The sequence below is a fragment of the Sceloporus occidentalis genome, unplaced genomic scaffold, assembly GCF_023333645.1.
Source record: "Sceloporus occidentalis isolate IW3139 unplaced genomic scaffold, rSceOcc1.0.p SCAF_30, whole genome shotgun sequence".
NCBI classification, from domain to species: Eukaryota; Metazoa; Chordata; class Lepidosauria; order Squamata; family Phrynosomatidae; genus Sceloporus; species Sceloporus occidentalis.
In genome coordinates, this window is record NW_028317010.1 from 1,867,852 (window position 1) to 1,893,358 (window position 25,507).

Here is a 25,507-nt window from a genome sequence, read left to right on the forward strand (position 1 = left end):
TGGAAAGTTACTGGGATGTGACATTTATTTTCTTCTGCAGGGATCAAGTGTAATATAGAATATTTCTGCTTTATTTTGCAACAATTTAATGTAACATGATTTTTTACACAGTGCAGAATACATTTTGTGTGCAATACACTTAATTGTAAGAACCGGAAAATAACTACTATCAATGAATTAACAATAATTCATATTCTTCTTCACTTTGACCCTATATTGGTTAGTTCTTAGTGCCAGGCAGTTAAAATGTTAATTCTGGCCATGTCTGCTTCAGCCAGCTTTATTCTTTCTTTAATAGAATGTTTTTGTCCAATTCTAGGGCGCATCCTGACGGCAGAGATTAAACTGCTGGATTAAATCTGTGGAGGGAGAGGTGCCATGCCTACACGAGAGGAAGGAGACATGTAAGAGATGATTGGGATTTAATCTTTTGGAGGCCATCTATTGAATAGCCCAGAGCGGAGTACTGAGAAGCAATGGGAATTGGAGGCCATGGTAACCTGACATAAATGGCAGACCAGAGGGATTCTCGCCTCTTTGCATCCTGTGTCTCTTGCCTTGTCCTCTGCTGTTGCTGCTGTTCTCCTGAGGGTCTCCAAATCTTCACACTGTGCAGCCAAAGGACAGTGATCAAGCAGTGTAGGTGAACCTTAGAAGCAGGTGAGGTAAGTGGCCTCACCATGATTCATTTATGGAAATTAGTGCGTCACATGCGACAACTGGAACTCCATCGCTTGATCTTGCTGCTCATTGCGTTCAGCTTGGCCTCTATGTGTTTCTTGGCTTACTATGTGACAAACAACCCAAAAATCAAGGAGCCTCCACCGTTACCCTTTAGTGACTGCAGTAGCCAGCAGAGGGTTTTGGTGCAGCCCCAAGCCAGCTGGCGAATTGCCAAATCGGTAGACACCTCTCGTACTGAACCAGTAGTGCTTGTGTTTGTGGAGAGCATCTATTCCCAGCTTGGTCAAGAGATCGTGGCCATCTTGGAGTCTGGCCGCTTTAAGTATAGGACGGAAATTGCTCCCGGAAAGGGAGACATGCCAACTTTGACTGATAAAGATCGAGGTCGTTATGCTCTGATCATTTACGAGAACATCCTAAAGTATGTGAACTTAGACTCGTGGAACAGAGAGCTGCTGGATAAATACTGTGTGGAGTACGGAGTTGGTATTATCGGCTTCTTCAAAGCTAATGAGAATAGCTTACTGAGTGCACAGCTAAAAGGATTCCCCCTCTTTCTACATTCCAACTTGGGCTTGAAGGACTACCATATTAACCCTAATGCTCCTCTTTTGTATGTGACTAGAGCAAATGAAGTGGAGCAGGGTCCTCTCCCAGGGGATGACTGGACAGTATTTCAGTCTAACCACAGCACATATGAACCTGTATTGTTAGCAAGCACCAAGTCTGCTGAATCTATCCCACATCTTCCTACCCACAAAGCACTTCATGCTACAGTCGTACAGGACTTGGGCCTCCATGATGGCATCCAAAGGGTTCTGTTTGGCAACAATCTCAACTTCTGGCTACATAAGCTCATCTTTGTTGATGCTATTGCCTACTTAACCGGCAAGCGCCTGTGCCTCACATTGGACCGATACCTTTTGGTGGATATTGATGATATTTTTGTCGGCAAGGAAGGCACGCGTATGAAAGTGTCTGATGTTGAGGTAAGGCATACAAAAAGGATTGATCGATATACGTTCGTGGGTGGGGTTTTGAAAGTGATAAAAAGCATCACATTTTTTACTGTTTCTGTTGTGCTCGACATCTTAAAAAACAAAAAACAAAACAAAACATGGTGGTATTAACATTCAGATTCGCAATTAAGTGAAAAAGATTGCCACATATGACTTAAATGATATGGCATATATGAGTACACTTTGAAGGACTGTGGTATAAAGAATATCAGGATCCCAGTGGGGGGAAAATGGAAAATACAGCCGTAAGAAAATTAGCCAGAGATGAAATCGCTAAGCACGTTGTAGTTTGTACTTCCCAGATAGAGAATCCCCAAGGATTCTGGTGAATACTGTGATGCTAACTGAAAATTATTTGGTTTTATGTGTCACCATTATATTTCACAGCGCTGTACAATGGGTATATGTGTTTGGTGTGTATGTAGTCTAATACATGTCACAGGGACAAAAAATTAATATCTTTGGCATTTTTTTTTTAATTGTCAATAACTGCATTAAATAAAATGTAAACGATGTGCAACGGATAATAGTGGAACTGATATGTAACCCTTTGTCATTTTGGTTTCCTCTAGTTTCTCATTCAGTTCTACTTATAGTGAACCAGTCGCCTAAAACAACTTTCCATTAATTGAGTATTGAATTCTGTTGTCTACTCTCCATTTAACATGTCCATGTCTTAAGCAGTTATAATGATGTGAATGATGTGCTTCACTAAGTGGTATGAGGTTATTTCAGTAGTGTTTTCTTTTATAAGTCGCCTTAAATCTGTATATTAACGTGCAGAGAACTGAAAATGACACCCTGCCTAGGCACATCTTAAGTTAATTTACCAGCTAAGCTAATAACTAATATCACAAAAGCAGAAGCCTAATTACTGTCCTACAATTGTGGCAGCATAGTCATCATAGAGCCCCTTCCAAATCACGTGAGTGCAATCCTGTTAGGACAATCTCTTTATCTGACATTATCCCATTGTAAGGTTTCATTGGTCTTGCGTTTGTCTAGGCAGAGCCTTGGTGTATGTTTATTGGAAGCACCTTAACACAGAGGGAACGTGTTAAACATTCTCCAGATCCAGCACGGCTTAGCACACCGTGCACACCTAATGGTATGGATGGTGTTGGATGAATGTTGTATCCTATATCTGTGCTGCTGGCCTGAGATGAAGATGTACTCACCACGTGGCTAAATCATGAATACCGAGAAGCTGAGAGGCGGTGGTAATTAATTTGCTGTATATGCATGATATCTTCTAGTTTTTCCCATTACCTCCAATTTAAAGAGGAAGCATGTCAACATTTCTCTTCAAGCAGAATATGATGCATTCCCAGGCACCTATAGGTCACTGCATTTTGCAGCTAATATTGGACATAATTCAAGTTATTCATGCTTTGTCTAATCTTAAAATCGCATTTAAATCTAAACAAAAGAGGCATCAACCTATGTAAGTAAGTCATCGAATCTACTTTAATTTTAACAAATCGACTGCTTTCATCTTGCCTACGCGATATAAAAATGTGGCAATTCTTTGTCTAGCAATATATTGAATGTTACTTTTTATAACTGGAACATATTTTAATTTTTTTCAATTACTTTCTTTGGCTAAAATGTATGGAGCCAAAAAGAGGTAAAGGAAAAGAGATAATTCTTTACTGTTAACATGAAAGGGGCGATTTATTTTTTTTTTGATTTTTTTTTTGTCTGAGAGCCTCCCTCCCCCACACCACCACTGAGGGGCTTTTACTATTCTCTTATGAGTTATAAGCTTTGTGTAGAAAGCTGTAAATGGTCTACCTGAAATCACAAAAAATACACAAATATAACTTACTGTGATCCATTATTTACACACGGAGCTTGGTTATACATTAAAAAGGGCTTCGCTTCCTGTCACTGAATAAAACTATTTGTGTTTATACCAAATTCTGAGCCTTTTTTTCTTTTGGCACTTTTTTCTTGTTTACTTTTTTTTCCCCTTACAATAGTCAAAGCGGATTAATATTTTGATTTTTTCTGCCCCTACACACTGTAGGGTTGCAGTTTACGAACCTGCAATTTGCTCGTTTGGGCTTTGTGTGTTTCTGCCAATTAAAATTGCACGCTGTTTAAAAAAGCTGGAAAAAACGCCATTATTTGGATGCAGTGTATACGTGGCCCCTTAAATGCGTAAAATACTATTTGAATCATTCCTAGTTCACAAAGGGTTAAGCTGGAGACCTCACATGACTAGAGATGGAATGTTCAAATCTGTGTGTTCCATGGAATTTGTCCCATTGCCATTGGCTGACAGTCAGAAATGTGATCTGTGTACAGAAGCCAAGGGAGCGATACAAATCCATCATTCTCTGCTGAGAAATCAAAAAACGCCACCGTGGAAATAAGATCATTTTGTCCCACATTCTGCTCTTAGTACTCCGAGTTAATACATAGCCAGTTTCAATGTATACATATACGTGTTCTTTATGTATAAAGGGCTGAAAAAAATGTACCCGGCAGTGCTGGTTTATCACTCTAGTGACTTCATTAAAATGACAACCAATGACATCAGAGCTCACAAACAAGCAAATCTGATGTTGTGTAAACACTGCTATCAAGCCATGGATACCCTGGGGGCAACATTCATGATTGTATTTGCGGCTATAAGACCCCAAGGAATTTCATTTAAATGTCTAATTAAGGTAAATAATGGAGTGTGCGTGTGGTAAATGAAAGGGTCCCTGTTGAACCATTTGAGAGAGTCTTCCTAGAGTGCCTTGGCTAGGAACGATGGTTTCTTTATTTGCTTCCTCTGCATCTCTGGGAATTATGAGGCTTACATGTAACAGGCTAAAGTAATTATAGTTTTAAGGCATGATTTGGAAATGACAATAGCTGTATGTATTTAAAATCCTGAACTGCAAACTTAATTTCTACCGATGGATATCTTAAATGGCAAGCTATTGGCTAATTGCGCATTTGAAGTGTTACTAGAATGGGCTAAAACATTAGCAAAATGCTTTGCTATCGATTTCCTAGCGCTCTTAGCTAGCGTTCTCACTTTTCTGTGGTGTGTGTGTTTTTATATAAATATGTATATATATGTATTGGCATAAGTGTGTTTTAATGCTTCTTTAATATGTAAATCTGTATATGCAGACAATAATTCACGCACGGGAAATGTCATGGGGTTTCCAAGTGGCTACCGTGCTTTGCAAATTGGTACTGGTTTTGCGATGTTAAATGGGTTAACACCGAAATGTGCTGCTCAACAAAACAAAGAAACCCAAAAGACAAGGCGAATGCCGTGTGCATCATATGTGGCTAATAAGTAAGAGAAAACGAACACGCAGCTAAATGGATTTGGTTTCAGACTCTATAGGATTTGCACATAAGAAGGATTTTAATTTTCTCCAGGCGTGAAGTTTTGACGCCCTGAGTTGGCTGCTCCTTTCATGTCATTTGAAGGACTTTTTTTTTGATATCCGTCTGGACTCAAAACAAGAGAGAACCACAGGAGGGATCGGGGTCCTGTTTATATGGAGGGCTGCAGGGACCAGCTTTATAGTTGGCTGCTTGGGATGGGGATTATGGGAGAGCTGGCATTGTCAGCAGGGTGTCTGTATGACAGCTTGTCAGCCAGCCGACGTTTGGTCTCGCACGATGCCTGCTGTCCGCAGAGACTGTAGCGTAACACCTTATCTGTTTGGGTCTTTCATCACTTGGAATATATGATACAGGCAGTGCATCACCATCTTTGTGGAAGCGTACACGTAAACCTTTATTTAAAAAAAAATACATCCTATTAGCGCTAATATGGTCAAACGTAAATATGTTTATTGTGTTTTTGTGAGATTACCCAGTCATGGAAGAATGTTAATTAAAAGTGAATACAGGTTTATGTCATGGAAGCAGATGGATCATATATAATTAACCCACTGGATGTATAATCTTCAAATAGGGAATGACGTTGACTTAAAGCGAGTTTTCAGATTGGATTACAAGAATCACAGGAGTAAAAACAGACACTTAATAAGACGGACAGACAGCAGATGAGCTCTCTTCCGCTCCTTATCTCTGCCTGCTTCGAGGTACTGCACATGCAAGTAAAGCACTTCTCACCAATTTGCTTTATAAATAAAAAATGATGAAACCACATTTGAAGCTTCCTTTGATAGCTGTCTTTCACAACCATGCATTCTACCTTGTTCCTGTGTTTTTGTTCCATACCAGCCTCTTTCTGTCTGGAACATGTCCGGTTTTAGCCAAGTGCCAGAATATGGATAGTCACATGCTGCCCAATTTCTGTGGATTAGCACAGGGCTATAGCTTTGAATTTATCGTGTTGAGTACATCTGCAAGGGGCAACTAGCCACCTAGTGGCACACCACGGAATCGCTATTCGTGTGTATTCTTTGTTCCACAAATTTATTATTCACTTCTGGAAATCTTGGTATTGGACAAAAAATATGTCATGCCAACACTTACAGTATCAGTCATGAACTAAGAGTCTTTGTAGGCCCTAAAGACTGCGTAACTCATGCAGTCCAACTTATGTTTTGTTGTCTTATGTCTGGCATTTGATAAGGTTCAGCACTTCACATTTTAGGACATTACCTAAGGTAGGCAGCTATATATGTTCTCCAGTAATGTAATTTAGAGTTTCCAGATCAATCCTGTAGTAACTCAAAACTATTTAGGGAATATGTAAATGATTTTTTAAGAAATTACAGGGCTCCTTATGTAGCCACTAGAAAGCCATTCAGCTCCCAGCAGAGAGGTACTTATAATGTAGACAATGTATTCATAGACTGAAATAAAAGTACATAAAAGCCATTGTCGGATATGCTGGTGTGTTGCACTAATTAAATACACAAACGTATACACATGGTGAACAGATGGATCTACGGAATAGTCTCCTGCCTCCTCCCCTTCCCGCACGCTTTGACCATCCATACAAAAATCCCCTTCTGATAAAGCACCCCATGAAGTCCCAGCTCGGTTTGGCTCGTTAGATCAGGAAGGGTTTTTCTGAGAAGCTTAAAGCTTTTGTACAATTACGACGTTGCTGCTGAATGTTTTCCATGTTCTCCACTCGTGTAGATTGCTTCTTCTCATGATGTGCACCTGGTCTATATTTACTGCAACACCAGATAGAGACCGTAACCCTGAATGTCTAAAAATAATTTTCAGTAGAAAGAATACTATCTTTAATGTTTTTGTAGTGCATCTGCTGTTAAATTAAACAAGTCGGGATTCAAAACAAAAAAGCTTTCCCTGCAATTTTGGACTTAAAATGCTTCCTTTGTCCCATTCTGCGAGTGTCCTTGCACTCCTGACATTTTCAATTAACTAAAACTGGCGTTTGGTGAATTGCTCAAAAGGTAAAGATGTTTAAAACATGGCCGTGAGTTCCCCAGCAAGTTTAAAAAGAAAATGTCCGTCTTAAGACATTTTCTGTTTAATCTGATAGTAGGGGTAAGAATGATTGGAACTCCTCTAAGGAGAAGAATGGTCGGTGTGTGATTGTACTACCCGTGGAGTGTGGAAACCTCTGTAATGCTCTCATGATGAGGCTCTGTGAGACTCGTGCAGCCTTATGGTCTTGTCTGGGATTTATCATGTGGCAGATGTGCTGTCATGGTAACTCCAGTCAATCTCTAAATCTCCACCGGTACAGAAGAATGTTAAATCTCTTTAGCCTGTTTTCCACCCACTCCTCATTCTGTCTGTCACCTTCAAAACATTCGTCAAATGAGGCAAAAGAAGCAGACAAAACTAGTCACCAGGTTCCAACACGGCTTGTCACAAAATGCATCTCTGCATATAGTTAATCGCAGGGAGCTGCATGCGTTCAAAAGATTTGTACAAACCCTTAACTCGGAGGCCTGATATAGTATACAGAGTTTGTAGTGATCTAGCCATTGCGTTCATGCGTAATGAGTATGAGTAATGCTAATTTGTAGGTCCGCATGTTTCCTTAGTGTGCCGAGGATGACTTTTTAACGTTCTACCCAGGAAACCAGCAGTACAGAAGTACATGTCGGAAATTAGGTGGGCCCAATGGCTTTTAAATAATACAGTTGAGGTTTCATCTATTTCAAAAGCCGTGTTCCTCAAGGGCATCCGTCACTTTTTCGAAATCCTATATTTCATAATTTAATAAATGTAACAAAAACAAACATGTAATAGTGTGTATGCATTACAATAAGCGAGATGTGGATCATAAACCTACCTAATATGGATGAGATCAGCAATCTCAGCTTCTTGCTCCCAGCATCGATAAGATCATTCCTCCACCTGTATTACGTTTATTTGCTTCAGACAGTCTTTGTAAAGTTGAGGGTAGAAGAAGGAGCTTAAGCTTACTTAGAGATATGAAACCGATTTCATGTTCGTCTGCCACATTTGGCCATGTCTGATCGTCCCTTTAGATAAATACCATCTTAAAACTAACTAAAATAATTACACTGATAAAATAAAAACACAGGATATAGGAAATGCGTACCTGTGCATCATTCTATTATATCACTATAGAGGAAGCAGTACATATATGTATTGTTTTTATGTCTGCTCAGTAAAAGGCTCCATCTCCTCTTGGATATGGCTACTTTCTTCTGTCATTCTCACTCAAGAGAAATGAGAATAATTGCCAGCCATCTTCTGGCTATTTGTTTCAGAATTCTATATGTCCGTTTCTCGCTGCTGAACAAGCATATTTTGTACGGTTCCCTTGGACCAGATGTCTGCCTCTTTAACCTGCTTTAAGGAATGGCTTAAAAGCCTGGCTGTCATCATAGCCTCAGTGGAGAAACGTTGTTAAAATAGATCTTAGGATAAATTGAATTATATAAAGAGCAGATGTGTTCTAACGGTTCTATAATGGTTCCTGACATCTGTGAAGTCACCCATTGGGAATTAATACAGAGCGTAGGGAGTGAGTTTCCATTTGTTGCTGTCTAGTACCTCTGCGGCTCTGTCCCTCTGGCCATACCGTATACTGGAGTCAGACTGTGAAACGGTGAGTATATTTTGGTAGGGTAGAAAATGGAACAAACCCTTGGTTTTTTTGCTGTGTGAGAGTGCCTGAATTGCCATGCTGCTTGTTCGCAACACGGCACCTCTTGCTCACGGCAGGGAAGGATTTTGCGCAGTCCACTTCGTACATTTCAATGGCAGGATCAATGGTGCCCGTTGAGACATCAGATTTTTCACCTTTGTGCCTCTAAAAGTAATAACTGTGTTTCCTTCATGAATGCTTATGGCATTTTCTAATGTACTGTTTTTCCCCCCATAGAGGCTTCACTTTGGTGGCTTGTTTGATGCAGGCCAGCAATCCACACTAAACAGTATTATTCCAACTACCAAGTGTTGCTTCCTTAATTTAGTGCAGCTTTCAGTAAAGCCATTGTGGCATCTAAATACACAGATGAGTCTGAACGGTCTTTGCTGTGTCCTCCTTATTTACATAGCTTTTTTTTAGTTTATGCCTATTGCGTACTTCGAATAAGCAGCACACGAGGCTGAAATTACCATATTTGCTTGATTATAAGACGACCCTGATTATAAGACAACCCCCCAAATTGAGAAAAATATTTTGGTTTTATTTCCTTCTATTTTCCAACCTGCCCCCCCAGTTATGCACATCTGCCCCAGAAATGCCTTATACCCCCTATATGCCACTGTGCCCCATGATATGCCTTTTAACCCTATATGCCACTGTGCCCCATGATATGCCTTTTGACCCCCTATGTGCCACTCTGCCTCCAGAAATGCCTTATACCCCTATATGCCACTCTGGCATTAAGGGGGTTAAAAGGCATATTATGGGGCAGAGTGGCATATAGGGAGTTTAAGGCATTTCAGGAGGCAGAGTGGCACATGGAGAGTTAAAAAGGCATTTCTGGAGGCAGAGTGGCATTAAGGGGGTTAAAAGGCATTTCACAGAGCACTCTGCCTCCAGAAATGCCTTATGCCCCCCATTTAACACTCCCTCCCCCTGTCATGTAGCCGGGACAGCGTGTAGAGCTCTACGCGATTCGCGTAGACAACTTACGCTGCAGCCGGGAGGAGGTGCGGCTAGCAGCAGGGGTTGTCTGCGTCCATCGCGCAGACCTTCCCCGACTGTCAGAGAGAATTCCCCGCACCGGTGCCGGTGATCTCTGACAGCCGGGGAAGGTCAGCGCGATGGACGCAGACAACCCCCGCTGCTAGCCACACCTCCTTCCGGCTGCAGCGTAAGTTGTCTACGCGAATCGCTTAGACATCTACACGCTGCCCCCGGGGACTCAGAAGCACCTGTAAGTGGGGCGGCGGGGGGGGGCAGGAGGGTCCAGATCCCCTGCAGCTGCAGGGGATCTGGATCTTAGTCGTCTCATAGTCAGACCTACCTATTTGAGGTCTGATTATAAGACGACCCCGATTATAAGACGAGGGGTATTTTTCAGAGCATTTGCTCTGAAAAAAACCTTGTCTTATAATCGAGCAAATACGGTATATTTGTTAATAACGCAACATTCCCGAATACACCTTTATCCTGGTTCATATTGCTGTGATTGAAATGCTTAGAATGCTTTATGTATTGGTCACGAGCGACTATAAACCAACCGGCCGCTTTTTTTTTTGCTAGGAACATTGGTTGGCAGAACCAGCATCTTTGAGTTAATTGAGTGCTCATAGTGGAGCCATCACACTTGACAACTCTGAAACATATCCAGGCTTTACCTGTGTTGAGCCAGGGGCTATAATATCAATCTTTCTTTATATATAAATGTTAACAAATAGAAGGTAAGAAATCATTTTAAACCCAGTTCAATGTCATAATACCCTGTAACAGTTTTAACGTTTTTGGCTCGGTATACAATGACATAAAACTATATAGAGAGAGAGTCTCTTATTGCCTAGTTATAGCATCACATCTGCCGCTGCTCATCACGGAAGCATCCTGTGACCTTCCAACCCTTTTCTTGTTTTTGTAAGTAATTCCTGCAGTGGATGTTTGAGACTAAGTAGTTGTGATACCAGAACGACTGTTGCTGTAGGTATTGGCACATAGATGTTGCTCTTGGCTGGAGAAGTGACGGGAAGGAGAATTTATGCTTCTTTCTGGGTGAAGAACAGCAGGATTGCCATGGTGATCTGTTACTAAATACAGTTTACTTCCTTTATTAGATATGGCCCAGAGATTGGTTTGATGCGAAAAAAATCCTCTAATTATCTGAACCAAAGTTTAAAGCAAGACTCATACCAAAAGTATTCATGTGTAAGGTAACCCTTTTAGAGCCTGCCGACCTGCTTCTCCTGACCTGTAAATATTTCAACTAGGTATTTTTCACGATGCTGAAAACCACCTCTTTCAATCTCTACAACTAATGTGACATTCTCAGTATGCTGGTGTTAATACAGAACTAAAATGAACTGCGACCATGTTCGCACCCGGGAGATTGGAACCTCTGTCTAGGTTGTACATGTAGAAATATGATCACCGAAGGCAAACCCAAGTTTTCAGAATGACTCCATAAAGTTTCGTAGTCCACAAATGATTAAGATGTGTAAATCAGATAAATATGAAAAGTCAGGCATTATACCCACCCTGGCCTGGTTTAGGCGTACTTATTCTATACACTGGGAAAACATGCGTTGTGAACTTTGCTTGGTGGCGTCCTGAAATATGATCTCTAGAAATCCAGCAACCTGGAAGACTTTTGGCGCTTGGGGAACGTGTCTGCACATTCCTTTTTATACACCAGAGAGTCTTGGGGATTTGGATGAAATAACATTAGGCTTGCAGTTTTGCTGCGTGATTTGAATTTGATGTAGAGGTCCCAAAACGGCTAAATGTGTCCTAGGCTTGCTTGAAAATGATGTCTAATTTTATATACACGAACATATATAAAATCCATGATCCAGTTTAGAGAGAGGTGGAAAACATTTTGATATTAGAATTTTTTTTTAGGGAATTTCATAATATTGAAGCATTTATTATTTTGTCACAAATGCATATGTCGTGCATAATGTTTACATTAACAGTTGGATCTTTTGATTATCACCAAAGATTATTTTTTTTTATCAGAGTATATATTATTACCAATCTAAATAAGTAGGGATTATGCTTAAAATAAGTGATGAAAAGACTTTTTACTAAGTGTACTCTGTCCCTAGTATTTATTTTCACATGAATATGGGGGAACAGCTTATTGATCCAAGGAGAAATCTCACTGCCGTTTTGGGGTTTGGATTTGTAGGTGGATCCCAAAGAAGAGCCACGTTTATGTTTGTTTTTTTTGTTTTGTTTTATTTGTACAATGGGGGCATGGTGTTTCAAAGGGTTAGTTGTTCCCTAAGAAGTCGGACTTTGGGAAGTTAATTGCACATTAATTGGCGTAATGAAATAATATACTTCACTTTTTTATTTTTATTTTTTTTAAATAACTTGCCCATCTTGACAGGCCATTCCCAAGTAGGGATGATTGTGTGTGTTTATTTTTGGAGGGGGTTTGAAAGCTAGAATTTTATATTTTTCTTCTAGTTCCAAATAATCTTAGAGAATGGTGTGCAGAAACATAACACTCAATTTCCTACAATGTGTCCTAGTTTTTAAGAATAGCCTGCACCATACTGCTATCTCAGCATATAATTTTATTCCTTTTACGTCTCCTAGTAACAGGCTCTTGTAGTTAGACTAGAATATACTTCCAAAAGCTTTTAGTCCCATCCCTCATCCGGTTCAATTTTATGTATTACTTTTATTTTCTAATAGCTTTTTTAGATTATTCCCGAGGTCCCATCTGCAGCCTAATACAAGGGTATAACCGTGTAGGGGCTTCATTGTACCTTTGGCATCTACATGTCTGGGAAACCATGAAGGTTAGCAGCCGTATAGTTTGTACCTACCTGCCTTGCATGATCAAAGTTGGAGAAGGAGTTATTTGTCCAAAGTTATTTGGCATAAACAAAATGTTTCACAGTTTAACTTGCCAGCCGTAAAACAAGGTTACAACCTAGACTCCTAGAGTGGGAGACGCTCAATCTTTCCAGTAAAACTCATTTAAAGGGTCAGTACCAATAAAGAAAAATACCTATTAAAATACTTTATTAAAGTATAACTTTAATATGTATTCTTTAACAGCACTGAAACTTCAGTTGTTTAAAAGCTCCATTTGCTCTTAAGAGATTCACTTGACATTCAGTAAGTTGGTTCCCAACCCTCCATCTGTTATGTTGTTTCCAGTGGACTCATTTGTATAAAAATGGTGTGATTTGCTTGGTGAACCAATTTATTTTCCAGGCCTTTGCAGTTTTCTCTAGCAGCTGGTTAACATCTTTCATGTTCAGCAAATGAATGTGTACTGTTGTAATATTGTCTTTGTACAGTGCCATGTATTTAGATCACTTTCAGAGCAATTGTCTAATCCCATTGGAGAGCGATGCAGAATATGATGGCGCTGTGGGAATCAATAAATAGTAATTAATAACTGATTTGCAAATGGAACAATGGAATTTCCTTCCATAGGATATTATAAATCAACGTCTTAAAGTTTTTTTTAAGTACTGTATTTGCCATCTTTGCACTCAGCGTTGCAATGATTTTGACCCTTTCTTAGAGGCGAGTTGTATTCTGCGTTTGTATATTGTCTCTGAACTCGATGCAGGATTTCATGTTCCGCCTCCGCCTAGGGACATGAAAAGTGATGCTCCAGCCATCATATGCACCTTCATGAAATAACGGTTTGAGGCCATTTTACATTTTTGTGCTGTTGCTTTCACAAATGTATGGGGGGTTTCGCAGAATGTGTTTGCCCCTTCCCCTTTGCATGCAGGAAATGTGTTTGGCTGAATATACTTACCACCAGTCATCTCCAGTGCTGGCTCTGCGACCTCTGCGGATGGGGACACCCATGTGCAAGGATGGCAAGCTCTCCATGGCTTCCATAGGAGAGATTTCCTGCCCCGATAGGCTGCGTTGTTCTTTAATGTTGGTGTTAGGAATATTAAACTGTCCTTTAACCTGGACCCACAGCACCTGAATACAGGATTCTCGAGCAGCTGAGCAAGTACCTCAACCGGAGTGAAGGTGCAGTCCAAGTCCAGTGCTAATGAGTTCTACCATCGTCTAATTAACAGAGAATTATCTTGGGAGAGCTCAAGAGTTGTCCCTAACTCTGTACTTTAAGTGTGTGAGCTTTTGAGAAATTTAGACACCGCCAGCCGGGCTTTATCTTTTGACCATTGTGTCTTTATTTTGTGTACAGTTTTCTTTTGTTTTGAATAACACATTGTTCCTAATGGAAGCGTTTTGTGATTTGCTAAACAAACAAAAACAGATTGCTTAACGTTTTTTTTGTTTTTTTTTACCGTGACATATCACCCACTTGTCAAGTGTTCTGAAAACTCCCCATATCTCATTTCCAAGCATTCTTAACAATAATGTGTATTTTTTTTCTGTAGGCCCTATTGAACACACAGAGCAAGCTGAGAACACTAGTTCCTAATTTCACCTTCAACCTGGGTTTTTCTGGGAAGTTCTACTATACGGGTAAGTTGCAGCAAGATAAGTTATATTCCTCAGCCTAATAAAACCACTCCATCTTAGTGAGATGAATCAATGTTGGAGGGGTTAATACACCAGACAGCTGAAGCATGTCTTTTTATGTGTAACAATAGAAAAATATTTCCATTGCTCCTAGGCAGTAGTGTGGCTGCTACAGTGGGTCCATTTTGAATAGATTTAGAGGATCACGTTTTCAAGAGTGGGTTTTGTAGCTGATAAATATATATTGCTTAGGAGAACTGCAAGAACGGCAAATTGTTGGATCCACGTCCTTGGTGATGTCACTCAAATACAAACATTGGCCGTTAACGGTGGCGTGGCAAGTCCCTTTTTATAATGTTTGCTTCTCTTTACAGTGAAGCAAGACAAGCTATAGTGCGCAAAGCTCTAATCTTTTGGATCCTATGCATCAATTTTTAGCATGTGTATGAGTTCTATATTTTCTATAATAAAGTAAACATAATACCATAGTTGTTTGCTAAGCCCAATAACACACCTGGCATATGGACACATTTGGTAAATGGCTATTATGTATGAAATGACTGCTTTCCCAATAATCTACATAAAATTATCAGTTCAGTTTAATTGAATTTATCCCGTTCTGAGGCTTTTCTTGGCTTTACAAAAATAAAGATAGTCTTAGTCTGAGTTGGTTTACTGATTGGGGTTGGTGTTTCAGAAAAGTCTAAGGGATCTCCAGCCCCGCTGTGGTGCTTGGAGTTCAGTATGTGGGACTGCCCAAAACATGGCTATACTGACGTCTGCTGCTCTATCCAGGTACCGATGAGGAGGATGAAGGAGATGACATGCTGCTGCAGCACAAGAAGGAGTTCTGGTGGTTCCCTCACATGTGGAGTCACATGCAGCCTCACCTGTTCCACAATGTTACTGTCCTGGCTGAGCAGATGAAACTCAACAAGCAGTTTGCACTGGTAGGGTTCAGCTTAAAACAATTGTGTGTTCAATGGGGCTGTATAAAAATGTTTACCTTTTGGGAAAGCGACTGGGGAATCACTATAGACCCCCTTCTCCTGAGGTGGCTGTTTGCAAGGGGAGAAAATGGCTTAAAGTCAATCCTATCATATTCATATGATGGATCGTTTTTCCCTTTAACTGTGGCATATATCTGGAACCGGTTCTGTTCTGGTCAGTCAACACAATTACTATTTATACATTACAAACAGGTCCCTGCACCCGGGGGCTAATAAATGTGTGCACTCTGCCCTACTTTGAAGTTAGCTAATCAGAAAGACATAGTAGTTCTGCATTCCACAAGTGCCTATATCTTTCAAAATCCTTGACGCATGCATCTGGACATCAATCAGGGGCGGGCCAGGCAGGGGGGCAATTGCCCCCTCGCACTCACCTTTCACCCCTCACGCTGCTCCCATCACTATGCGGCCATCAGGTTGTTGGAAATCGAATCTAAACGGCCGCTGGGTGCTGATGCTGCCGGCCGGCGCTACTTTAATACTTTATTTTTAATATGGCAAGCCGATCCGGCATATTAAATAAATAAATAAAAAGGATTAAAGTAGCTCCGGGCGGTGGCATCAGCACCCAGCGGCCATTTAGATCAGTTTTCCAGCAGTCTGATGGCCGCATAGTGATGGGAGCAGCGTGAGGGGTGAAAGGTGAGTGCGAGGGGGCGGAGCCACTTCACTTGACTTGCCCCCCAGGCCTTAGGCTGCCAGCCCTCCCCTGACATCAATGCACACACACAAAAAAAACCACTGACCCTAATTAGTAGATACCTAAACCATCTGAACCTGGTACCTAATAATGTGTGTGAGTCTCAAAAGACTTCCTAGAACACAGGCGTTTTCATTGACATTGTTATAACTTCCACATACTAATCAAGCCAAATCTTAAGGGTGCTTTCCACTTACCAAAAGCAATCTGATTTAAGTGAGTTATGGATTTCATCCATCCAGCAGTTAAGCAAAATTAAAAGTGTGTTTATTAGTAAAGTCATGCTGATTTCTTAGTTGTTATGGAAACACTGCCTTGCATCTGTCAAACGTTACTGCAGATCCGTGAAACGCAAGTGAGCCCCTTAAATAATACTTATCCTTTAAACAATCACCTGCGAAACCCGCAACAAAATCATAAAATTAATTTACAAAAAAAAAGGGAATTTGCTTTTATTGCAACACAACTTTATCGGGCGATGTGATTGGATGGTTGGATTTTGGTTGGATTTTTGGTAATCGCAACTTGAAGATGCACACTATCTGTCTTGTAGGAACATGGCATTCCCTTAGATTTGGGGTATGCGGTGGCACCCCATCATTCCGGCGTCTACCCGATACACAGCCAACTCTATGAGGCATGGAAATCTGTGTGGAGCATCCAGGTTACCAGCACAGAAGAGTATCCTCATCTCCGGCCAGCCCGCTACAGGAGAGGATTCATCCACAGTAATATAATGGTGGGAGAACTTTTGCATGCTTGGTTTGCTTCATTTGATTTACATCAATCTGCCATCTTGAGCTTGTTTTACGGATTTTTATATGACCAGTAAGTTGGCGCTGCCCTTTTTAATATCATGATGCAAAATGGACTCTTAATTACTCCAGTTAGTTTGCATATGGGGCAGCGTGCAGTATCACTGTGAAGTCGTGACCCAGACCCGTAAACGATTTCATTTTGTTTAGCATGTTTATGACAGCTCATACAATTACAGTAAATGCCTGGTATGCTTAAACATGTTTATTAAAAACAAAACATATTTATGTAGTAGAGTCTATGTGTAAGACATGTTTTTGCGTCCTTAGCATCTTGTTTAATTTGTCTTCTTTATAAAGGTTCTGCCGCGACAGACCTGTGGGCTTTTTACTCACACTATATTCTACAATGAGTACCCCGGGGGCTCCAAAGAACTGGATAAGTCCATCCGTGGAGGAGAGCTGTTCCTAACCGTCCTTCTGAATCCGGTGAGACTGCAACTGGCATTGTCGCGATAGCTGCAAGCAATCAAGTTAAAAAATAAAATAAAAAAATAAGGACCCGTTCTGCTATTTTTTCCAGATTTTTGCAGTGGTTTAGGCACTTTTATAAGGGATATTAAATGGAGCTTAAAGGTACACTGCAGCCATCACATGTACTTTCATCTCATAAAGTGCTTTTATTTATCTTTTTTTTTTTTTTTTTTATCGAGGAAGAATGCATATAAAAGTGCTCACCTCTATAGTAGAGGTGTCAGACATTAGACTGTCCCTTTAAATATCTCTATTCCTGCAGGTTCCCAGGTTTAGTCGTTCACTTTCATCCACATCAAAGTGCTTAAAATATTTCAAGGTGTGTCCAGCAAGCTCTGACTTATAGCTATAGAGTTCCTACGCAGTTAGGGAGTTTCTTGCATAAAAGTCTTTATCCCTCTGACAAAATGCATCTCGGGTTAAAGAAGTTTAAAAATCTGACTGCTGTAGAAAAGTAGATTGATCATTAGCGTTCGTTTAAGCCCCTGGTGCTTTTAGGTTGTCCTTTCGCTTTAAAAGAAGAGGGAAGGATTGTTGGGATAGCCAAGCTTCTGATTGCCCCGTGCAGCCTCTGCAATGCCATGCTATGTAAATTTGCTGCGCCTGCTTTGGGTCCTGTTGTGACTCTCGCAGTAATAGGAGACCTGTCATGAAATGGCCCAGCGACAGCCAGCAGATATTACCTGTCTGTGTAAGTGCGGGGTGAAACGTCTCCTGCTGTTCCTTATTATAATGCAGGAGTCGGGCTCAGAGCTTTGACATGGCACCCTTCTGTTTAATGCTGTATTTTGTACATCTCAGAATAGCATTGTTTCTTCTTGACTGATCCTTCATTCTTCTTTTTTTTTTTGCGGCATACGCTGTATAAGTTACCCTGCATGCTATAAGTAGTTAAAAATAGTTTACCGTGCTGCTGGGTAACTTAACACTTTATTACTTTATATATAAGTTTTCCCTCTTGCTATGCCATCTCTGAAGTCTGTAACTGGCATTGTACGGTTTCGACAGTAGACATATAGATATTCCATAAGGTTAGTGATATTTGAGAATACATGTGCAGCCCCCTATGGGGTGCAGTTTTTTCTTTTTTAGTCACTTTTTTAAATGTAATCGTGTAGGGTCAGCCTGGTGTGTTTCTCCTATGGCTCAATTGACCCTGCATTACGTTAATGGAATATATTGTATCTCACTACAGCTCACAGTCTAGTGGAAGCAGGCTGGCCCCGAGGTGCCAATAAGGAACTTTTTTTTTTACAGCAGGATGGGCTAACTGGTTCATATTTGCGGTCTTTGTTCCCAAGGGAACTCAAACCCCCAAAAATCTTATTTTCACCTTGGCTGAGTTTCATCTGCAAGATGTAGCTTGTATATCTCAGCAGCAGAGTAAGGGCTTTGCACTTTATTAACTTCTGATCCTTCGATGACAATTCGTGAATTGCATTGTCACATCAGACCAGCGCAATTTATGATTTATAATTATTGTGAAGTATAAATAAAAGGTTAACCCAAGCCTACTAAAGGATTCTGCTAGGAACAATCATTGCCGTTATATATATAATTCTGGGCAGGCGCATGCAAATAAGGTCAACAATGATCACCTTTTGCCTCTATATCCACTTTATACATGGATCCCTTGGAAGTAATTGCCCGCTGTACAAGACAGCCTTTAGACAAATCTCGGGTAAGAGATGCAGTAGCCAGATCACCGCTCAATAAGGACGAAACAGCTGTCCATGAGTGGTGATTTGGCTTGTCTGGTGTCTGTAGATGAGTGTTCAATAATGCTTCTACTACCCCCTTAATTTTAAGTGGAAGCGTTATCCATTACCCACCATCATTTATATATACATTTCCCGTGGGGGTAGGGTGACCACATCAGCCATGTTTTCCGGGACACACGTAATTTTTACAAATTGCTGACCCATGACTATTTTAATTTTGAGGACGCAAATGTATGTGCTGTGTTAACTGTGAAAGGGTCCAACAGGATTAGTTCTCGGTGTTCTGACGCCTTAGACTGTAGATGGCTAGTCCGTCAGTATCTGTTACACATATTTTATGGCTTTTATAGGTTGTGTTAAGCTGCAGATATCTGCCCCTCTCCCTTCCAGATTAAAGGTTACCGATCTCCTAAGGTTTATTCTCTTAGCATAATAGAGAGAGTGATTGATGTTTTGTGTAAGTATAGCAGCACCTTTAAGGCATGCACAGCATTGATGCCGTGTTATTTACAATGCAGCAGAATATTAATAGGTTAGGATTTCATTGCTTTTCTAGAGTGTTCTTATCGAGAGATGTGTATTTCAAACCTCTGCAGAGCTGTTCTGAATAAAATATGCCATGCAACCTCCAGAAGAATGTGAGGATGAGTCTTTAAATCAAAACAAAGCGGTGCTTAAAGGTGGTGAGAGTGTCCTCCTCCTGCCTCCCCAGCAGTCGCAGCAGACTCCACTCTCAATACTGGTCTAAGAATACTGCTATTCAGGGGCCTTTATATTAAATTGCAATTATATTGTCATAGAGCAGAACCTTGTAGACGCGGCTTTATAACTATTTTATATAAAACTCTTAATATCACAAAGTTACATTGTACTAAATGAAAACTAGCTGTATAATATGCAGCGCATTCCTGGTGGTTGGATGACGACGTGACTACCGGTCCACTTAAACGTTAGAATGTCGTTCTAGGGTCTTTAAAGTATATGTGTGTGTGTGTATAATATATATATATATATATATATATATATATATATATATATATATATATATATATATATATATATATATATATATAATCTCTTCTGCTGCATAATTCCACATCCTGATATTTAATTTACAGGAAGATGGTCTTTGAGGGAATGACTCTTGGTGATCTCCAAGGTTGTACGACTAGAGCAGAACACAGTATCTGGCAGATTTCCTCTCCTTCAGCTGAAATATTAAACACGACGCCATAGAGAGGTCATGAAATATTAACGATCAAAGCTCTGTTAGTTGCAGAAAGGCTTCTCAACGTGTAGCGTATGTGAATTCTATGGGGAAAATGGGAAGTCTGCCTGAAACCCCAATCACTTGCACCACGCCCTACTTACTGTGTCTTATCTCCCCGCAGGCCAAATCAATAATAAATGAGTGTTTATGCAGCCAAGTGCTCTACTTAGGAAAGTTAACCTAGATGGCAATCTCTGTGTGCATCTGTTACAGATCAGCATCTTCATGACACATCTCTCAAACTACGGCAATGACCGCCTGGGGCTTTATACATTTGAAAGCCTGGTGAAGTTTGTGCAGTGCTGGACCAACCTTAGGCTGCAGACTCTACCGCCTGTCCTGCTGGCAAAGAAATACTTTGAAATATTCCCACAAGAAAAGAACCCTCTTTGGCAGGCGAGTGGGCTTCCTTGTTACGTTATGCGACGGTGGGGGTCAGAACAACTTTGTATCTACTGTATTCTGTAATGAGTTGCTGATCTGTTTTTGACATTCTTGTTTGTGAAAGAACCGATAACGGGAGCAGCCGTGTTTTTCCCCTTCTCATTTTTTTGAAAGTCTGGAAATATAGATAGGCCCTTTTACATTTTATCTCACCGTGTGTTCCGTAGCGGCATGCATTTCTTTGCTTCCATGTTCGGTGGTAATGTACTAATAGGCAGCCGTTTGTGTGCAATGCAATAGCTGCTTCCAATCTATTCTAGCTCCATCAAACATGTATATGCATTTATAAACTGCCTGGACCATAGAGTAAACAGTAATTAAATATTAAAACATACACAGACAGGCATATGGTTTTAGTAAATGTAGTATGAGCCCAAGGACAAAGTAAAGGAGCAAACAGTTCTTATCTGTCAACAAATGATATATTTTTGATGTAACAATACAGCATGATCACATTCTTCTTTAAATTCAGTTCATGCACATCAATAACATGCAGTTACTTGGGTAGGAATCTCCAGTCCGTGAATGCAAACCGGCCACAATTCATACAAATCTATAACTATTTGGGCATCAATTAATCTTCACTCCATGATTTATGGGGCTTCAGGAATACATTTTCAGTGAAGAAAGGGAAATATTTTTCAGGCTTGGATCAAATCAAACCCTGGCTCTTCTCTCTGTCTCTGGAGATCAAGGCGTGTAATGGAAGAAGCTCCTTCGCTGCTTCCACTTTCAGATTGGTCATGTTCCTGCCAGACAGCCCAATATTTTTTTAAGCGGCCAAGAGCCATAAACATAAATATCCCCATGATTAAACCCCCCAATTGCTATGGTTTTAAAAATAGTGCCAACATTTAGCAAATTACAAATGTGCATACACGAGCCCACCAAGTCAGTTTGATACCCCTTGCCTTATATTTTTTAAACCTGATCCATTTTCTTTCCATTTGATCGTGAGTCTTCATTTACTCTTAAAAAGCATGTTCATCATTGTTGTGCAAACTGTTTGTTTTACAGAATCCATGCGACGACAAGCGGCATAAGGATATTTGGTCGAAGGAAAAGACCTGTGACCGACTGCCTAAGTTTCTGGTTGTGGGACCCCAAAAGACTGGTATTTTGAGATTTGTTTACCTTTCTCTCCAGGGCTCAAAATGCCAGCCATGTGTGCAGGTGCCATGTGTATGTATGTATATTGGCTGATGAGCATTTATAGACTGCAACTCCCATCACCCTCATCCACAATAAAAGTGATGGTAGTGCTGCATGCACATGTATTGGATACATTTATTAAGGGGGAGCTTTGAAATAATTTTTTTTTCTTTGTATGGGAGATGGGTTTTTGTGATTTTTGTATCTTCAGCTATCTACTATATTATCTTTTTTATCTCCAAATACCTCAACGTCTATATGTGTCTGTGTGTAAACTGCTGTTCTCCCCATCACGTCTACCCCTGTTCTCATCTAATGCACCTCACCTTAGGTACGACGGCTCTGTACTCCTTCTTGAACATGCACCCTGCTGTCACAAGCAATTTCCAGAGTCCAGTCACGTTTGAGGAAATCCAGTTCTTTAACGGATTAAACTATCACAGAGGCATTGACTGGTAAGTGTTTTGTGCTCATTGAGTACTTCAGAGTTGGTTGATGAAAAAGTAGTTCTTAAGGAACTTCTTTTGAGACCTTCTTTTGTTTTCCAAGTAGCTCTGGACACCTGTAGTTATGTCTAGTGAATTGAAGGCAAATTACGTCTCCTTCCTCCAAGGTATATGGAGTTCTTCCCTGTGCCTTCCAACGCTAGCACAGACTTCATGTTCGAGAAGAGTGCCAACTACTTTGACACAGAAGTGGTTCCAAAGAGAGCTGCTGCTCTACTTCCTAGAGCAAAAATTATCTGCATCTTGATCAACCCTGCTGACCGGGCATACTCCTGGTACCAGGTAATACTGTTTGTTCTAATTTGTGCATGAATGTAATACTTCTTGGTGATTTTATTTTCAATGTAACATCTTAAGCCAATTGCTCATGCTTGAAATTAGTTTGGCGGTGGAAGGTCCTCAAAGGGCTGAGCAAACACAATACACAGGCTACATTCATCAGTAAAAACCATCAGTAGCTTGTGTATTGTGTTTGCTGATCACTATACGTTGGCGTGTTGCAGTTTCAATGATCACTCCATGGCAGCCTGTGGCATGGTCGGCATTATCTAATCAGTTTATCTGCCATGTTAACTTTCTGAGATCTCTTCCAAAGTAAAACTGTGCACATTGAGTAGGTCTTTCATTTAAGATTTAGTGGAGTCCGCTTTATTGAAAACACCTAATGAGGCAGAGACACAATGATGTTGGGGTTCTATGTTTCTTCTCACTGATTATTGAATGAACCACTCGATCTTGCATTAATTATGCTGCAATGGGAAAGAACACTTTTATAATCGCAGAAGGTAAACATGAAAGTGTTTGCGCGTTCGCAGAACTAAACTGCTGGAGCAGACCTAGCACTGATGCATAGAGGACGCTCTTAACCATGGGTTTACTTAAATAAAATATTTTGGCTTGTGAACCACAAAGTTCTCTTGGTTTCTTTTATGCTTTGGGGTCTTTCATATTGTATGTTGTGTCCTTTAACAGCACCAACGAGCCCACAATGATCCTGTGGCGATGAACTACACATTTGCGCAGGTGATTGCAGCTGGACCACACGCATCACCAGATCTCCGAAACCTTCAGAACCGCTGCTTGTCGCCTGGGTGGTACGCGACTCATCTGGAAAGGTGGCAGACCTATTTCCCAGCCAGCCAGGTCAGTGAGCTAGGCACTAGTAAAAAATAACATATTTTGTTCCATTCAGTTTTATTTTAATATTTTACATCTTGGAATATTTATCTTCATCTTCCATGCCCAGTTAACCATTTTCTGCTCAATGGGCTTTGTTTTTCTTTTGGTACTAAAGCATCAAGCTAACGTCATTGAGTGTGTTGGAAGCCCTTTGTAACAAGGGTGATAAAAATTTTTGTCTGTGGGATACCTTTATTGTTGATGGCTCCCTAGATAACAAGAATTTTGTCTTAGATCCATATTGTGGACGGCCAAGAACTGCGTAATGACCCAGCTTCAGCCATGGAGAGCGTGCAGAAGTTCCTGAGTGTGACACCACATTTCAATTACACTCAGGCCCTCAAGTAAGACATCAAGTAGTGGTAGCTTATTGGAGAACCACAGAATGGCATGGATGTCCTGCTTAATTGAATGGTTGCTAGAGACAGTAATGCTTACGTTCACATTCAAAATATACAGAAGCGGCTCAAATATACTGTATGCCTCAGTAAGATAGAGCTTAGGAATTCCAGTTATTGACCAATTTCAATTTTAGTTGCCTTCTATTTGGCTGATAACACAAAGTTGACCATCTGAATTCAGCTAAGATTTCCAAAGTCAATTTTGCTGCCGTTCATAGTCGGGTTTTGGTGTAGTGATATATATATATAATCTTTACATACCTTTTTAAATAAATTCTGTGATATTCATACATAGGGTATATGTTATGACGGCTGGTACTGCTTCCAGTATAGTTGTGATCTTAGTCATTTTAGCCTGTGGTGGTCAAGGCCGGTTCCTTACAACATTGTAGCCTAATTTCCAAACCTAGCAACATTTTTGAAACCAGTCAAAGGTTGGCTAAAAATCAAAATTTTATCCCCCCATAACTGTATTTGTCAACCTTCCTCACGGTAACAATTCAAAGACTAAATTTACCGCTTCTGCTTAGGTCTTAAACATATGTTAAAAAAGGCTTCTAAAAGTTTGTGTAGCTATATTAGCACTTGCACCTTTTTTAAAACACCATGTCAGAAAAAACTGTCCTTCTCAGCGTTGTAACCAGGAAGTACAATAGTTCATTGATGGCTAACATTTCCTTTTTTTAATAACTTGTAGATAAAATACCTACCATCAGAACCTTGTTTATTAGCTGACCCTGTGATTTTCTATACCCAGGTTTGATGAGTCCAAAGGATTTTGGTGCCAGGTGGTAGAGAATGGAAAGACTAAGTGTCTAGGGAAGAGTAAGGGCCGGAAATATCCTGACATGGAACAGTCGGTAAGTGTCTTGCAAGCCTCTGAAGCTCAGTAGGCATACAATGGCTATCTCTCTCTTTTGAACAAAGGCAGAATCGGAGGTTTTAGTTGAAGGTAATACGTTTTTGGCCAATAATGAAAAAGATAACCTTGTGGTACCACAGAGGTTTCTTCATTCTTAAGAAGACCTCTAAGGACCCAAAAGTTTCTGTAACTTTACAAAGCGTTGGCTAACAAAATGTAATCTAAAACCTTAATTGCCTTAATCTGGAACAGTCCAAGGAGTTCATTCCCTCTCTGTAAAACCTTCATTTTGTGCCATTTTAAAGGTTTAGTGACCGTTTCTAACCTTGTCCCTTCTTGTAAAATATAGATTCTTTTTTTTTCTTCTACAGTCACGGACTTTCCTTGCAGACTTTTATCGTGAAAGCAATATTGAGCTTTCCAAGCTACTAAACCGACTGGGTCACCCTCTACCAACATGGCTGCGGGAAGAGCTTCAGAATTCAAACAGGAGCTGAGCATGGTGTCCCGCATGCATTTACAGGCTACTTATCCACACAGCCGCAGCGCAGGACTGCACAGACTGAGCCAAGCTGAGAAGGACTTTAATTGCTGCATGAACAACCTTCCTGTCCCTTTTGTAGCAATTAACATCACTTTGGAAGTTGGCCATTCTGTGTGGAAGCCAATTGACCACTCTTGTTCTTTGTGGACCTCTTGTGCTACAATGGGCATTGCCTTACAGAAGGCTGACAGTGCTTCTGAACAAAAGTGTTAATTGTTGCA

The 25,507-nt window shown here is 40.5% G+C and overlaps 1 protein-coding gene across 1 annotated transcript; it reads left to right on the forward strand.

Moving 5' to 3' along the window:
- The first annotated feature begins 680 nt into the window (after positions 1-680).
- LOC149298889 (bifunctional heparan sulfate N-deacetylase/N-sulfotransferase 2-like) lies at positions 681-25,239 on the forward strand. Its single transcript, XM_089486895.1, has 13 exons — positions 681-1,673; positions 14,124-14,211; positions 15,004-15,158; positions 16,472-16,657; positions 17,034-17,162; positions 20,412-20,594; positions 21,660-21,756; positions 22,126-22,249; positions 22,408-22,582; positions 23,273-23,443; positions 23,714-23,823; positions 24,638-24,740; positions 25,114-25,239. The coding sequence occupies exons 1-13, from the start codon at positions 681-683 to the stop codon at positions 25,237-25,239; spliced, it is 2,640 nt and encodes an 879-aa protein (XP_089343021.1).
- The last annotated feature ends 268 nt before the right edge of the window (positions 25,240-25,507 follow it).

What these genes read in the sequence shown, in the direction of transcription:
- LOC149298889 (XM_089486895.1), top strand. Translation starts at nt 681, where the DNA reads ATGATTCATTTATGGAAATTAGTGCGTCACATGCGACAACTGGAACTC. An exon ending in AATTACACTCAGGCCCTCAA is followed by an intron (nt 23,824 to 24,637) that starts GTAAGACATCAA and finishes TTCTATACCCAG; the next exon opens with GTTTGATGAGTCCAAAGGAT. An exon ending in ATCCTGACATGGAACAGTCG is followed by an intron (nt 24,741 to 25,113) that starts GTAAGTGTCTTG and finishes TTTCTTCTACAG; the next exon opens with TCACGGACTTTCCTTGCAGA.